We start from the raw sequence: 18,711 nt of genomic DNA on the forward strand, positions 1-18,711 counted from the left end.
GGTCATGCGCCTACGTTAAGGGTTTTCCAGCGACGCATTGCTTGGAAACAAAAAAAAAATTACTCCAGGGTGCCAGAGTGTCCCATTGCTGACTTCCTTTCTTTTTAAACCTTCTGGAACCTTGAAGTTTGTCCAAAACACAGCACAAAACGTATGTTAACAGGCCAGAACAAAGCCATAGAACAATAAAATAATTTTAAAAAGTACCTGAAACAGTAAGTAAAACCTAACCAAAATTAATAATGATTAATTAATATTTATTTTAGCATAATCAAAATACATGAAACGTCACAAATTATGAACTATAAAAATAACTACACAAAATTAATGTTATTAACAGCTGACAGGCATTGTGCTATGTCACAATGTGTAATGAATTTAACTAAAAACCCATGTATGTACTTTTTTGAGGGACTCGTCTTAAAGTGATCTTTCTGAACATAATGTGATAGTATAAGTATTTGTTTGTTGAACCCTATTTATTTTGTTATTTTTTTACTGCAGTCAGTATGCGTGTTATACTATAAAAATGTTTAATTATTTTATCACTTTCTTTTGTTTGTGTTGTAAAGTTAGAACTTTGGTTTACTTTCATGCTAGTCAGTAAAATAACATCTGTTGCCCAAACATTCTGTTATTTCTTTACTTGTGCAGGGAGTACAAAGAAGCCTTAAGACAGCAACGTTCACAGGACGTGTACAGACCCAGGCAGTCTGCGGAGTCGAGTACAAATTACGTAAGAAGTGCACCGATTTTCTTTGTAACAAATGTTTGTGTATAATAAAAAAATATTTTAATTTTGAATTAATGGCTATGATACCTGTGATTTGTGGCGAGCAAGTGTTTTGAAATTTAAAATACACTAGTTACCTGCTTGAGGCAGTAGTTTCCTGCAGGGTCAGCATGCATGGGATGGAGTTGACACTCATAGTAGCGTGATGGCCTATTAAGGCCAGCCTGAGAAGGGCTTGGGCTAGATGTGAAGTTTATCAGTGATGAATTGTGCTTTGTGGGGAAAACTTTAACTCTGAGAAAACCCATAATCTTAGATATACTATGGTTTGGTATCTAATTTTTGCGGTTTTATTTTCATTTGTGTGCGACTCTTATTTTTTTTGTCTTATTCATTTGTTTTTCAACACATTTGTAAGCCATGTGAGAGTTATGCTATGTGTGCCAACATCTTTCTTGGCTGTTTATTCTTCTGTTCTCATTCGTATTGTTTCTGAGGACAATCATCTTTCACTAAGGTGATCTGGGATTGATTCCCAGTTGTTTTTCAACCTAAATTTCTTTCAAGTAAGGAATGGGGTGGACGTTCTTGCGATACCTCCCATTTCTTCCACCCATTCATTTCATAATGCTGTTTTCTCCTCACATCACCCTTCTTCACCTGTAATGACTTCGACATCAACAAGATGTTTAAAACTTAGTCTAATATTTGTCCATTAATTAATTAATTTATTTATTCATTCATTCATTCCAATAAAGATAACCTTAAATGTTGCTTCAAGAGGAAATGTCATCTATTTACTCAAACAAAAACAACATTAAATATTTTATCATTGATTTTTTTTTGTGTCCGTGTTAAATTTAATGTACATGTGATTTTGGTTTTTAGGAAGAAAGTACTCCAATAGCCAGCAGTACACCACACGTCCAGAACAGGATAGATGCTTCAGTAACCCACGTAGGTCACAGTGCAATCAGCGAGGACAGCTTTGTGAACAGTCGACCGGTCCAGAAAGTGACGCCGACGAGAAACTGTTCCTCTGTAACCTTCCAGGCCGCGCCTCTCGCGCAGGCGGACAGTCCGCTGCTCAACGGCAGCCGGAGCGACGGGCCAGCAGAGCCACTCCCGGGGGACTTGTTCGTGAAGCCGGGCTCCCCCACCAAGACCTCGACGGCCTGCTCGGGCCGCATGTCCGGCCCGAAGCTGGTGACGGCGTCCGTCGGCTACGTTGCGCCCGTGCCGAGCGCGTGCCGGCTCGGCAGCGCGGGATCAAGGTCACCGAAGCTCGGTCCCAGTAGGACGCGAGTAGCGTGGAACCAGGACATCCCGCCAGAGAAACTCAGCTTCACGATGAGGAGGGAGTTTGACAAGGCCCGCGAAGAGGCAGAACTGATCGACCAACTGAGGAGTGTGAGTTGCCATTTTGTTTTGCTCACTTAAAGTAGAATGTCATTTATGCACAAGGAGCAGAATTTGTTTTTGTTTTTTAAGTTTTGGGGGGGGGGGGGGGGGGGTAATTAGACTTACGGTTATCTGTTGGCTCATGGGTTGCAGGAAATAATGGTTAAAACAAGGTAAACATTATGTTAAATTTGAAGATGGGGTTCTGAGCTGGGATAATGGCCGCCGGTTTCAGGAAGTAAATATATATGGTCCTTGCACAGACTTGTGGGAGAGCACGGTGGTTCCCAGGGCGGAGTTTCATGCCTCATGGATAATGTTGGGAAACCAGAAGGGGATACTTCACAAGACTTGAGAATGTTGACATTTGTTGCCTCATTGATCTCTGTGTGTTACACAAGCTTGATGGCACACTGGCATGATGACTCAATTGCTGTCATGGACTGCGATTACTTTACTGTAGCAGACCTTTGCTTAAACACTCAATTAAAATTACATTTGTTTGACATAATAATTATGTTGTGTTTATGTTATGCTAGGAATGTATACCCTGATTGCCGTTCTGATGATTTATAGTTTTATTTTTTTTCCAGATCATTGAGACTCGACTGAAAATGTCTCTTCCCGACGACATGGCTCCTGCTCTTTCGGACGGCGTGGTCCTGTGCCACTTGGCAAATCACGTGAGGCCTCGGTCGGTTGCAAGCATCCACGTTCCTTCTCCTGCTGTGGTGAGTGTTGTGTGCCTTACTTAGCGGGTGTTGTACTTCGGACAGCTCAGCTTAGTGTTGTACTGTTGAAAGGCGAGTAGGCATGCCATTCAGAATCATTTTCTCTCCAGGTAACACTACTAAGTAGGTAAGCAATCGTATATATTTGAACCATATTCTGCACAATACATTCATATCTCAATTTTAAAGCTACTTATGGTTTCCCAAAATTGGTTTGTACAACTAAGTTGTCTGTACAAACCTATAAACCAAATGTCCTCAAATGGAAAATCTCAGTCTCAATTTTATGATTGAATGCTTCACTATACAGAATGTGTCTGAATTTGACCGACAAACTTTGGCTTCAGGTTCATCACTACAAAGTCAAGAACATAATACAACTAAAATATAATACGACTATGGTCTAAAGTGCTTCCCGAGACTGGTATACAATTTTGAAGTTGGAGCTGAACAACATATTTATCGTAAATAATAGAGAAAGTACAGAACATTTAGCATCTCAATATTGAGTTTAATTGAACAAAGTTCTATAACCACTACAAATTTTGTCGCTGCTAACAAATAATTTCATTGAAATAATTGGGATTACATTTTTTATTTTTCAGCTCTTTTGTGTCGTGTTACTACCCCCAATTATTTAAGTTAAATAATTTTGCTACAATGACAAAATTTTGGTGCTTTTGGAACTTTATTCGGTTATGAATAATCCAGATGCCCAGTGTTCTAATCTTAAATACTATCTTTATTGAGGTTTTACAATAAAAAAGTTTTCAGCCCTAACTTCAAACACGTGTACAAGCTTTAGGAAGCACTTTAGACATAACTCATAGTTTTAAACTTATTTGTCATAATGAAACCTGCAGCTGAAGTTTGTTGGTCGAATACAGACACCTGTATGGTAAGCTCATATACCCATTATAGAATTTAAACTTTTTTAGGAATTATAGTGGTTTGTGTGATACGCTGTACCTGAAAACTTTTGATACTTTTACAACAGCCATTAGGAATATCTTTACAAAACTATGCTTGTGTGTTTCAGCCAAAACTCACAATGGCGAGGTGTAGAAGAAATGTAGATAACTTCTTGGAAGCCTGCCGGAAGATAGGAGTTGAAGAAGTAAGTACATGTATTTATTTATTAAATTGTTGTACAGCTTATGCATGCTAAAAATTCTGTTTCATTTAAATGTACATACTCTTTTATTTACCTCTGTCTGCTAAAGAAAAGTGAAAAATTGTAATAATGTACTATTACATGTCAAGTTGGCCCAGTCAGAGATAACTCAACACTGTATTAATTCATTATCATTTAAATGCTGCAGGTAGGCTTTTTAAATTTTGAGGTTAGTCTTTTCGCTCATGAAAATTAAGGTAATCTACTGATTATATTTAAAGTGTATTTAAAGGTTTTTGATTTTTTCTTTACCAAACATGGTAGTAAAATTACATACTAATACAGTTCCAGGTGTTTCTTCTTAAGCTTCGCCGCTCGATTGAAACCGATGATGAAATTCACCAGTTAAAACTTTGACTCAGTGCATTAGCTCTTGGGGTCAAATTTATTGTTGAAGATAAACAAATAGGTGTAAAATGAAGATAGGTTCAATCTAATGGCTTGAACCTGACCTACAGGCTCACAGTTCTATTCACATTATTTACCGACGACACTACCGGATGGCCCGACAATCGAGCGACAACTAGTTGAACAACGTGATGACCTCTGCTTACAAAGAGTGAGGCAATCATGTACCCAACTGATCAATCACAAAACAGCACCTTTTAACAAGGTTAGCTTCATGAGACTAGTAGTAATTACACTACATGTTCCATGTTCTGTGGAAGCTTTCTTACACCGAAACATAGTTAGTCCTGATTATTTACAAAAATAACTTCCAGCAAACATTCTACTGCATTGCTGTGCAGTCATGCTTATATTTGCGGGTTTTCCAGATAACAAGCTTTAAGAATCTGAAGAAAAACAATTTCACAACAGCACCTCTCTGCCTGTGTGCCTGTGGGATTTCCATTTGTTACTGTGATGCCAGAAATATTTTCAAAATTATTCAAGAAGCTAAGTGATTTAGATATGTACTAGCAAGGAACAAACAAAAAGCAAAACCCAAAAACACACTTTGAATTTTACGTTACGTATCCAACACACTAAATGAATGATTATTAAATAATACTTTTTAGGATAAGCAAACAAAAAGCTACCCAAACTACGCATAATTTTATATAAAATATATATATATATATATATATATATATATATATATATATATAAAAATTCACCCTCCGTATGTCTGTGCTTGCAAAAATCGAAAAGTAGTCAATTGATTGACGTGAAATTTTGACACAAAGTTTCATTTCAATATGCAAGTGTTTTTATAGTAAAATTTTCCAAAAAAAAATTCAGAAAATTTTTTTGTGAAGTCATTATCAAAGTAAAAATCATGAATACTTAATTACTTATATTATGGTTTTCAGTTCAAAATAAACATATATGGCATGGGTCTAAGTGGTTTTGGAAAAGAAAAAAAATATTAGTGGTGCACCTATATGACTTTACCGATTACCGATTCGATTACCGATTATGAGAGCAATAATCTGCAGATACTGATTCATTTATCGATTATAATGAACAAATTTTTAAATTTAATAGCAAGATTAGGTAAAATTGAGAATACAGTTTTAATAACTAATAACAGTATAAAATTATATAAAATACACTATTAAGTCATTGCAAAGTGTAAATTAAATTAACTTCTATTTATATTTGTTATTGTAAAGCACTTGAACTACAGTCTAATATTTGTATTTTACAATGGGTAAGTTTTTGTTGCGGAAAACTAGCATTATTATTGACTATCACATAAGGTTTCATATCTTCACAAATCATTTCAGCTATAAAATGTGTCAGTTCTAATGCTCTTGGGTCATTAACATCATACAGTATTTTCTTTTCCATGATGTCTGTTATTTTTGTTTGAGCCAATTTCGTTACTTTTCTTGGAACCCTCAACCCTACTGTATCACAATCATATGTGGTTACATTAGCACACTTCTCCACTAATTTATCAGGATGCATTTGCTTGATGTGGTTCCATAGGTTAGAAGTAGTGTATCCCTACTTATTGGTCAGTCCACTACCACCACGACGAGAAATTACAGTTTAACAATGTAAACATGTTGCTTTATTTTGTTCACTTGAGTTTATAGAAAAATGTTTCCACACTTCACTTTTTTTCTCCCTACTCGCCATCTCACTATAATTATATAAAAATGACACAAAACGAATTCTAGCACATGTGATTTTATTTATTTTGACTGAATATATAAAATAATAAATACTTTTTCACTTTTCACGGCACATAAAAATAACACAACGGATAATGTTAACAAAGACGCCCATAACAAGTTGGTAAAACACAGTGATAAACTCTAGAAGTTATCGGGACCGCGATTTTGAACCGCTACTACGACTCGAAAAGATTGATTGTCATAGAATCCACTGCAACTGCTTGTGGTATTTTGATTGCGTGCCATCTATTTTACGTCTCTGGCTATAGGTAATATTCAAGGCCACTAAACAAAAGACAGAGCAAAAGACGAAACGTAAATAAACGTGTAGGAAAAATGTATTTTTTATTGTTTGAGGCAATGAGATTTATTAAACTTAACGAAAAATCTGTAATCAAGATCTGACGGAGTTGGATGGATTTTGTTATATATACAAATATTACAGTATTTCGTCCTAAGATGTGTAACAAAATATTACACGGTAAAAACCTACTTAATTTGCCGGGACGTAGATAATCGGCAAAGTAATCGTTAAGATAATCGCAGATTACGATTAATCGGAAAGTACCCATAATCGCCGATTACTATTAATTGGTATCCGCATCGGTGCACCACTAAAAATATATACATTTTTAAATAGAATTTTTACACATTATATTCACATATGCTAGAATGTAGTTTAGAACCTAACTATCTCTGGAAGGTCTAGCGAGAAAGGAGATAAGACTCTTAACGGAATGAATATGTTCTCCTTGGAATGCACGTGCAAAAAAAAAGGCTCTTACCGCCGCTTTAGTTTTCGCTTAGTACGTGTTTTACAAGTTTGCTCACAAGAAGTCATTGGAAGCATTAGGTGACACATTGAAATACTTGAAAAATAATCAGATTCAATTTGGTGGCGCATTGACATTATTATCTGGTTACTTCACGGCCATTCCATGCCAAAAAGGACCAAATTGTGCACAACTAAAACATAACATATAATGTTTTTATAAGACTATAACTACCCAAAAAATCCTTAATTAACCAGAAATGTATACATTTTTTGATTATTTTTAATTTTTCATACATAACTTTTCATTTTAAAATGGGTACCTAATGATTACCATGTATTATGATATAAACAAGTCAAGTTGGCGCTCCTTTAACATTGGCTATATATGTTTTTCTTTAACAGCTGTGTTTTGGAGGGAAAACACCAGTTCATTTGGCTTCCATCTGTATGGTTTTTGTGGTTTAAAGTTATTTTTCAGAGGTTTCAGCTAGGGTTTTTTGAAGACCTATTTGATTGTGTCCCGTCCGTAACAAAAAAGTAAGAAAGTTTATTATACGCATAAAATATTAATCAAGTAATTGTTTATCATACATGACTAGATACTACAACTAGATGTTAACAGAACCTCAAAGTTTAATGTTGATTATTAATTTTCTGGACTAATAAATCACTTTTTTAAGATTTGTCCTGTCCGTAACGTTTTTAAGATTTATTATAATATGTAATCATTTTGTTGTTTTTTGTAAATTATTGCGAATTTACCTAAACATGTGCTAATAACCAACATTCACATGAGAATTTCTATAATAATATTAACAAATTTAGAAGCATGTAATGTACAAAAATCTTTACTTTGAGAGTTGAAGCCAAGAAACAGAATTCCATATTACCGTAAAGTGTACACTGATTCGGAGACAGATGGAGAGTGTGTTGTGCAGAAGCTTACCAAGAACAATGTTCAAGGAGGGCAGTACCTACTCATTGAGCAAGTAGGGCAGAGTAGGTAAACATAAATATGTAGTGGTGAGCCAGGGAGGAGTAGAAGATGATGGCAGCATTGAGATTTTCTACATGGAGCAGCAGGTTGTACGCGATGGATGCTAGGACATTCTTTTTAAAACTGATACGAGGAAGAAATATGTTGTGAACTTTTCAGAAGTGATAGGTTTACTTCCAGAACCTGAGTTAAAACAGCTTGGAGATAGGATTTTTTACAAATTTGAAAAGATAATTCCTGCAATTATGTAGAATCTGCTTTTCTGAACTTAAGAATATTTACGATACTGAAATGACTGATAATGTTAGAATTTTGCTGTTGTGTTCATTAAGGAGTAACTTTTAAACCAAATTGTTATGTTCAGTTAGGTGGTATTGTAAATTATATTTTGTCCCAAGTCATGTCCCGTCCGTAACAGCTCACTCACTAACAAACATTTTAACTGTTGCTTAAAACTTAATTTTTTTATGTCAGTATATAGTATACTTTTAACTTCTCGTTATCTAGATACTAAATAGTAAATTAATTGGATAAAAACCACTTTATGATTTTCAGAAAATATTTAGTATTCCTCTTTGATTCAGAGGCCAAAAATAACTTTAAAAAGGACAATTAATAGCATCAGATATGCTGATATTCTTAAATGTAATTATGTTCTGTTCATTAAGAAAATTATTTAAGCTAAAGTACTAAATTAAGAGTGTTATTGTCATTCAGACTTTTGTCCCATCCGTAACGTCCCGTCCGTAACGTGTCACTTTCTCAAAAACATTTTATTGATGGTTATTAAAAATAAGTTCTGATTTCAGGAGGTTATGCATGTTTGAACTACTTACTACTATACAATATATTGTAATAACTGGATGTAAATCACTTCATAATTCACAGAAAATATTCGGTGAAAAACTCACCTTTGCTGTCCTGTCCAAACTGTGTCCCGTCCGTAACAATACCAAAAAGATGTATAATTCAAGGATCAAAATTAATAATTATCTCGTACATCAACAATTGGAAGCTTTATAATACGTACTAAGGGTGACTAACTGCAGATATTGATAAAATAGTTAAATAATATATTTGAGACAGTGTGCAACATTATTTTTAAGGTCTAACTGTCCCGTCCGTAACAATGGAATGACCCTTCAGGCAAACACTTCCAGTTATACCTCACTGAGTTGAATTGAAAGCCTGTTTGGAATATTAAACTTTTTGGAGCACAGTCAAAAAAATACATTTAACACTTTCAAGACTAGCTTTTCATACACTGTTTAATGGGCCCGACTGACGTTTTTTTTTAACACTTTTTCACCTTTTTTTTTTAGTAAAATAAGTTTTTCTCCTGCCTAAACATTTATATATGGTTAGAAAGTTTGAAATTTGTTCTTGTTAGCTATTTATCACTTGAAAACTTTTGAATACTACCTTTTGTAAAACTTTATATTGGAAAAGTACTGTTTTTGAGTTTTGAAAGAAATTTTCTTTCATATACTAATGCAAGAGTATGAAAATAATAGCTTTCCTTCATGTCACAATAAGTGAAAATAATCAACTATATTAGACACACACACAACAATTAGAATAATAGTTATTACAAAATTATATTTACACAATTATTTACATTTGTATGGAAATAAAACAAACACTATAAAAAAATTCAGTCCTGTCCCACAATACTCACACCACTCTATCCTTCTCTTTTCAAGTTCCATCCTGAATATATATTTTATATCTCAAGAAAGTATGTAAATTTTACTTGATATACATGTAAATTATTACTCCTTTTGTGAAACTAATTACTGCTGAACATAACAATTTTTGAGATTTCACACAAATTTTTACACGTAACTTACATGCTAGAAACAGCATTATAAAAACAAAATATGTACTTACAAATTTTATTAGAGCATGGAAAAAAGACAGTAGTAAATGCACAAAGACAACAAAACATATTAGAATTATTACAAGAATAATATTTTGCATATGTTTACACATGCGTGGTAACCAACATAATTATATAAAGCCCAGTTGATCCACGCAATACTTGCATCACAATTGTCTCTGCTTGTTCCTTTCCAATTATAAATCTTTTATACCATAAGGAAGTACGTAAGTTTAACATGTCATTCAGGGATTACTCCTTTGTGAAACTAATTACTGCTTGTGTTGGTTGGTCTGGTTTCTGAGATTCAGATTCTGACCACTCACTGTCATCAGTTTTTGAAGTAGATGGTGCATTTTTTTGCAGTTTTTGTGAACGCTGCTCTTGTATTTCATCTGAAATGCAAGAAAAGCATTTACTAATATCGGAAAAATATAAATAATATGCTGACATTTTGAAATGAAGATTTACGAACGTGCAACTTTGGCCTAGGTTGATTTGCATGTAATTTCAAACATACTTCAATACAGTACCACTATTGAATGAAAAAAGAAAAGGAAGCTTTACGAAACATAATAAAGGCATAGGCTGTAATATATACAACAATTCTATATAATTTTCAAACTAATTTCAGTATAGTATCTACCTTTGTTGAATGAAAAAAAAAAATTCTATGAATGCAAGTATCAAATACATTTCAATACAGTGCCATTATTGAAATTTCTCGAATAAAAGTAAATAAAATCGTTTCGGAAATGTTTATCTGAAATAATATCATACATGACTATAATGCAAGCACTATCAAGTAGGAGCTGTAATAAACCATGAACGACAGAATACACAGGGGTAAACACAGCAATTATTTTTACACTGGCTGAAAAGATAAATACCTGTGTCACTGCTGGATTCATTTTCTCTTGGTATATATGATGCATCGGCATCGCTGTTATCTATATCTGAACCAGAATCATCAACAAATTTATCTAGAGTTTCTCCGAGGAATATCCATATCATATTTCAGCGAAAGAAATACGTTTACTTATCACATGCTACAAAACAAATACGGCACTGCGCTATCTAATGTTGAACGAAAGACTAGCAGTCAGCAATTGACGCATCGATGTACAAGAAAATCGATACAAGCCTCCTGAGTCAACGAATTTGTAAACTAGAGCCACCAACGGACTCGTAAAGAACTAAAAAAAGACCCAGAATAGTCGACACTCGTGCAAGATGCGAGAGAACGTATTTAAAAAACAGAAGAAATATGGTGCTCGTATAGTATACGAGTGCCGACTGACAGTTTGAAGTACTCTGCTCGTATCATGTACGAGTGTCGTTCTTGAAAGTTTTAACAACAAATATGAGATTTCAGCTTAAAACTGATCCAACAGCTGACATATTTGCAAGACAATTACTCAAAGTCGGTAACGGCACTCTACAAATCCAGAAACAGGAAAAATCACCATCCCATCTAATTTTTTCAATATTGTTATTTCTAAAGCAGCATTAGTAGACAAAGTTTTTCAAAGCATCGAAACATATTATCGAAATCACGCATGGTTAAGCAGAAGAACCATTCTAGCAACTTAAAATGTTGACGTATACGATGTGAGCATCATCATTCTAAACAGAATCGCAGGAGAAACAGTGTTATTAATACACTGACTCCATGATAAACCAAAGTGAAATAGTGACTTTTCCAACGGATTGTTAATTCATTTGATGTTACCGGATTATCATCACACATTCAGAATTTGAAAATTGGAGTACCAATGAATCAGCCAACATTATGCATTGGCAGATGATTAGTAGTTAAAAAAATTATAATCTAATTGAAGCAAAAATTCTGATGGGAACTCATAAAGGTGAAGAAGTACTACCAAGCAAACGCTTCTCTGTTAGGCAATAATATGTTGCATGCTCAAGAGTCGGTAAACCATCTGATCTTTATGTTTATGCAGAAAACGGAAAAACAAAAAAAGAAGTCCAGCCACTAGCTTTAAAATAAAAAATGTTTTTATGTGAATGAAAAAAATATTTTTTCTTCCTTTCCTTTCATTTCACAGCATAGCCACAGCAATGCAAAGCAGGGTATTAATTTGAATGTGGTGTTTCCTCAGTGAATCTATGTTGGCTAGAATTCTTTGATTTACTTTCCTATTCATTTCATTTCAGACTGAGTCACAACAAAGCGTGGCTGGGTTTAGCTAGTAACTGATAACTCTCAATAGAACACCTTCACTGTCACTAGCGGCCCAAGGTACATTTCGAGCTAAGTGTGGTTTTCATCATTTGGGGTTCGAAGTGCTAAAACATTTAATGGCTAAAGAAAAAATTACTTTTTTTTTTAAAGAATGACAGAAAAAATTAAATTTGTAACAGGTGATGCAGATTATGTGATGTAGTTAGTTTGGACAGACTATAAAAAACTATGACTAAGACAGCATAAGCAGTAATGGTACAGAACTACTTAAACTTGTGTAATAGTTATTTAAAAACTTTTGTACAAATTTACAGATGAACGTAAAAACCTAAAAATTATTTAAAAACTGTTGATATATTTTAAATACTACAGTGCGAATAAATAAGAGGCATATTTACGCATAGCACAAGATTATATAGTGAATAGCGATAAAACCTAAATAACGGTAAAATTGAAGTCTATGCACAACATAACACCAAAATGTGAGGCAGAATATAAAATTCAGCGAAATTCACCTCCATTGCCTCATGTTGTCTATAAAAATATAGAATTACTTTTTAAATCTCTAGTTTAGGCTCTTACTTAAAACCAAAAATATTAATTATGTACAAAGTAAAAAAAATAAAAAATTGTATATATATATAGGTATGTTTTTAAAAGTAAATTAAATAAAAGCGTTCTGTAGCTGATATCATACAGTTATGGCTGAAGGTTGTAGCTGATACCATATGGCTAAAGGTCTACAGGGAAACATCACAAGGAAAGATATAAGTATAAAAATGTTGGGCTTTTAACATTGCATATTAATAATAATATAATAGTATTGAAATCATATGATTGTGACCAAATATAAATATTAAATTTGAAAATACCCAAGTTGATAACCGAAATAAACTTAAAACCACACCACCAACCAAGGTTTTTTTTTTACCTTTTCCCCACTGCTTAAAAAGTTATATAGGTTTAGTAGTTCAAAAAACAGAATTTCTTGTTTTATTTGATTAATTTTATACAGTATGAATCTTTAAAACCATTAAATATTGGCTCTAAATATTGCATTAAAGAAAGCTGTTTATTTTCAAGATTATAAGTTTCTCATGAACTAAGGAAAATTACAGAAGTTTTTAGCAGCAATTTTTTTGTTTAAATTACTCTTATCAGTATAATATGTAGTATTGTTTTATGTACAAATGTTAAGTGTTTTCCACGAATTGTTGAAGCATTTTATCAACGTAATTGTACGTCATATGTACTTTTTTTTATGATAATGACTAAATCCACTATTTTAATGACTAAATTTGCTTGTTATTACACCATAAAATCCTGGCTATTTTTAGCCAGTGTTAGTAAACACATTAAAATAATTTGTGTGATATATATTTAAAAATTTTGGACTTTTTGATTTTGTTTTTCTTTAGATCAAATTTGCATCTTGAGTGCGTAAGTTACTGCTACATTATCGCTTATGATTGTACATACGTGCTGTTTTATCTGTTGTAAAGATTGCACCTACATGTCCAATGGACATGGATTACATAAACATTTTTGGCAGCTTTATACATTTGACTTTCCTCCCATACCCACACTCTACAAAGATATACGCAAAATCATTCTTCCCCAACAACCTGTCACCAGGCACCTTGCTGAGACCCAAAACCAAATAACTAAGTAGTTTTACAATGCTATGTACATGCTTACATCATACACGGCTACAGTGGTAATGGACTAAGAACTTGTAACAAGCAATATATTATTCCCATGTAGGTATTCACATAAATGATCTGATGTTCTTCCTACTTTATATTTTACAGTTGCCTTGTCTGTCCTGATGCCAAGAGATGGGTTAGCATTATCAGGATAACTTGGCATCTGCAAATACTTTTTTTTTTTTACTTTCAAATAGAATTTTAGAATCTAATGTCAAATTATTTATGAAATTAAACTTACAAAGAAACTATGTTTTTCACACTTCACAGGAGTAAAAAGAATTGATGCAATCAATATTAAAATGAAAACAAGAGAACTATATAAAACTTAAATGCATATTATTTGTTACATATAAAACGCATGTATGAAACAAATCATAATTTCGGAATAAATCATCTTGGCTTAATACATTTACACTATTAAAATTCAAATTTTTTGTATGAATGAGTCATAATTATGGTTTCTGTTTGTAACAAATAATTCAAAAAATTATTTAGTCTGAAGTATTGAATATCAAATTATTAAATTGGAATTCAAAATTTTTGAATACTGTACTGGCAGACCCATAGTGATAACATCTCTGAAGTCAAAGATGTTTCATTGTTTTAATAGTTTTCAGTTATTGGGTGTATTTAGGTATCATTATGATTATGTGTTCCGATATATCTTTTTCTGATACCAATTCCTGATACCCTGATACCACTGTTGAGACCCTGATACTGCCACCTAACCCCAATACCACCAATGATACTGGATTTTACAATCAACATTTACAATTACTGGTCACACTATATGAATGAAACATTGAAACAATTATTTGTAAGTATTTTCGCGAACATTATATTTAAAAATCCAAATTCAAATTAAGTTTATAAAAAATTTTGTAACACTTATTTATTAGTAAATATCTTCATTTCTATTTACTAGTAATTAATCGGTCCATAGTTAATAAATTGTAATATTTGCCTATAAAAATATAGGTAAAATAATTCAATAAAAATTAAAATAATATTAGAACTGTAACATGTAAACATAGCAAGTATTTAAAAAAAAAATTGTTGTGAACATACTTATCCGATACCTGCGATACCTGTGCTATTAGCCGAGAGCTGAATATCCGATACCAGCCAGTATCGGGAATTGGAGCAGCCCTTATTATGATCAGGCCACCCATACTAAATACTAGTATGTTTTAGATGCCATGTAGGAATATTTAAACAAGACTTAAAATATTACGGTATTTATATTAAATCATACTTCAGTAATTTGCTGGTTTAGTTGATATTAAAGTAAGGGAAAGTACATACACATTTTTGGTGCAGTGATAAAACACTGGACTTTGCTTAGGAGTACCTGGCTTCTGTAACTGGTTCAGCCATCTTTACTTTTGTTTCAATTTGTAATGGTTTTCTGCAATCACCAGGCAAATGTTGCATTAGACTTTTCCCAGTTTCCTTGCATGTTGCATTGTGTTAGTTGTACTTGTCCACCTCTATTATCTAATGAGCCAAGTGTCAACAAGACATATAAGCCCAAATAATATTGTAATAATTCTTGCATCTAAATTATGCTTTAAACTCCTAGGTCAAGTTATCAATTTATCAATATTTAAAAATTTCACTGGATGTTCTGATCTATATTACGTGTCAGTTTCTTTTTATGCAGAAGTAAACCATTGGTATTATCAGTTTATGTTTTTCCTCATCTTTTTTTCTTCTTTTTTTCTTTCTTTCTTTCCAATTTAGTTGTGAATTGAATAAATGTTGTGTGGAATTTATTTTGATTTTATGTTTTATTAACAAGCTTAGTTGTGTGACATAAAGTTGTTTTTTTTTTTGACTGTGGACTTCTTTATATTATTTAGGAATGGCAATATATGTAATGTTAATTAATATTGTAGCGTTCAGAATTATTATGGTCAAAATTTAAATAAAAAGAGCCTGTAATTTTTGAAATTTGCTTCGTTTGCTGAGCTCCTTTTTGTTTGAAAGTAAAAAAAAACCTCATACGTGCATTTTGGTTTTTGTTTTGTTTTCTTGATTTTTATGCATGCAGAGCCTTATTGGGTTTGCTTACATTTAGAGCTGATATAGTTTAATATTGTTAACTTTAGTCAACTGATCCTTGTTTGTCCAAATCAATAGAGGCCGACCTACAGCCCACGAGCCGTTTTTGCAATCACATCAAGGCTTCTTCTGGATAGATTAAATTTTTTTTTACTTTTAACTCATTCTCTTGAAATTTTAATTTGTAAATAATCCTTTCCCAATTGCTTGACATAATATAATGATCATTTTTCTGTACTGATGTTTTGTCACAAACTGGCAAAAATTGCTTAAAATCAAGAGGCACTAAAAAGATCGTACGTGATACTAATTGCTAATTTTCCCGTGGCATTCAAAAAAGTTGGTCACCTCTGTTATAAAATTAAATTTTTACATTGCGAACATGGCCTTTAGCATGTGACAGATAGTTGCTATGCCTGGCAATATCAGCTGTGCTACGACATCTGCTGATGCTTCTCTCGGGGTTCAAGCTTTTTGGTGACGTGTGATAAGGTTGTGGTGTTGCCTTTCATTTTCAACTTTTCAACTATATCCTGTCTCATCCCAATTGTGTCCAATTTCATGGAAACCAAGAAAGCATTGTTACAAGAATGCTCCAATCAGAGAAACGGTCATAAGAAATCTTAATTCAATCCTATTGGTGGAGGTACGGAAATGTCACGAATTCATTTGGTCGCAAACTAAAATGCAAATCTGCATACTTACACTGTGTTCATGATTGGACTGTAGTTATTTGGACACGCCCATCTACAACCATGAGCCAACAGTGTCCAGCTAGGAGAGAAGTAAGTGAATCAGGTAGTGCTGAAAAGAACAAAAAGGCTCTCGCTAAGAAATCGGCCAATGTAAAAGTAAATGGTAGATCAAACACAAGGCTTTGCATGTTAACCTGATGCCTAACGAATTCGTGAAATTTCCAGGTCTCTACCTGTAAGACTTGGTTGGAATCTGTACATTTTTTCAGAAGTGAATTTTTTTTTTATAAAGTTACTTTAAAAGTGGTTGCTTCTATTTGTGTGCTTATATAATGTGTGTGCTTTTTATATGTTGAATTATGCAAGCTTTCCCAGCATTATTTTTTTTCTTTGCTTGCATTTTGCAAAAAAATTGTAGTGTTCTTTCTATGAATTTCCTTACACAATTTAATATTCAACAGTTTGTTTTAAGTTTCTGTTTTCAGTATGAAATTATTCTTGTGGTTTCACAATTAATTAGAAATTAGAATGTTGTAATAGCTATACACAAATATTCTCAATTCTCAACATTTTAGTGAGTTTTGTATGACATTAAATATTAGAAAGATATGACCTTTCAAATTTGTGAACATGTTTAAAAATTGCTAATTTTTTATGTGAAGTTTAGTCCATAGTATCTAAATTTGTACATGCTCTTTGAATAGTAATATAGTTATGAATTTTAATGTTTAAGAAAAATAGGCAGAATAAATTTAAAATAAATTATCACTTTAAATAGCAATCATCTGACTGAAAATATTTTTCTGGGTGCTTCTTTCATTTTCCTTTAAAGCTGCCATAATCATTGTTTGTTGGATTGCGCAGAGTATTTCATGAATACACCTATGTACTGCTGAAAGTTTAAGCATGTGTATTGCACCATTATGTACTTACTGAGAAATACTGAACTGGTGCAACTAACTTATTTTGTGATGTTGAACATGCTTTTATGTTTTTATACTGTATATGTTTGCAAGGAAAGAAATACAGAGCACTCGGAAGTCCTTACACTAAGGCTTGATTGAGAAAATACGCGTACTCAAGGAAATGCTTGTATTCTGAGGGTGTCTGCTTGTTGTGCTGTGGTCCGCGAGCATCGTTCTCCTTGACATCTTTTTGTGGATTGGGTTTCTGTCAGTGGTCTTCCTCTGCGCGCATGTGGTAGTCGAGTCAGCTTACTGTCACCTTCCTCGCTATTTGGTTCTTTGTTTTACCAACAATATTTACAGACTGGGCAGTGTTACTATCCCTCTCTTTCATTAGTTTCCCTGTAATCTGTATGTACATACTAGTTTTATCTTGTGCTGAAGTTAATACTACAAAATATTTAGCTTGTGCTGAAGTTAATACTACAAAATATTTAGCAAGACTTTGTGGGCACTGGTATTAATATTTTTATTTATTTAACAAGGTCATAAAGAGCAAGGAAATATTTTTTTAAGTATTTTGTGCAACCCACCTCTGAAAAAAACTAATCTTGAGATTGTGTAGCAAGGTTTTTGACATGAAAGATCAAGTAATTTTTGCATGGTGTGCACTTGTGGAAATATTCAGAAACTGGGGTCAGTAGTATTTTTTTTTGCAAACTTGGTGTTAATCGTTTCTAACATTTAACATGAGCAGTCACCGAAACATTAATTATATATTTAAAAATTAGTGGTAGCCAAGGAATTTCCATTCATGGAGTTTAATGTTGCACTGTATTATTATATGCACAGTAAGGACAATATCAGTTGAATAAATTTGAAGGTTAGTTATAAGCTCTTGTGTCGCAACAAATTTGAAGCACGCTGGCAAGTCAGTTTTCAGCATCTTGCAAGACCAAAGTAAATTTGATAGAAGAACCTTTCACTTGGTGAAAAGGATAGTTTTACCTTATGGTACTATGTTGCTCTTGCGAAGTCACCAACCCCTAAGGCAAATTTTTTAAACGTTCTCTTTATTCAGGGTTTATATTTTTGTGTCAAGTTGTGGCATCAATCCTGAAATATGACATGCAATGTTAAAGTAAGTTACTTTCAGATTTGTAATGACTATTTGGCTTAGTTTCGATTCTCAGTTACGTACCTCTTTCTTCAAAAGAATAGCTGACATGTTGCATTATGAGTAATGTAGACTGAATTATTTTTGCAATGGCTCAGGAAAATTATTTGCTGACTTTTTTTATTATTTTAAAGTTTGG

The 18,711-nt window shown here is 33.1% G+C and overlaps 1 protein-coding gene across 5 annotated transcripts in view; it reads left to right on the top strand.

The window, feature by feature from the left end:
• The window catches only part of LOC134546286 (leucine-rich repeat and calponin homology domain-containing protein), a 174,639-nt gene that overhangs the window by 120,513 nt on the left and 35,415 nt on the right, over positions 1–18,711 (top strand). For 3 of the 5 annotated variants that reach the window (XM_063388993.1, XM_063388994.1, XM_063388998.1), the window contains exons 9-12: positions 655–736; positions 1,622–2,143; positions 2,728–2,865; positions 3,905–3,982. In XM_063388993.1, coding sequence (XP_063245063.1) covers positions 655–736; positions 1,622–2,143; positions 2,728–2,865; positions 3,905–3,982 — 820 coding nt within the window. The remainder of the gene's footprint in view (positions 1–654; positions 737–1,621; positions 2,144–2,727; positions 2,866–3,904; positions 3,983–18,711) is intronic. The other 2 variants (XM_063388995.1, XM_063388996.1) reach the window with 1 other exon arrangement.

Source organism: Bacillus rossius, chromosome 1 (genome assembly GCF_032445375.1).
Source record: "Bacillus rossius redtenbacheri isolate Brsri chromosome 1, Brsri_v3, whole genome shotgun sequence".
Taxonomy (NCBI): domain Eukaryota; kingdom Metazoa; phylum Arthropoda; class Insecta; order Phasmatodea; family Bacillidae; genus Bacillus; species Bacillus rossius.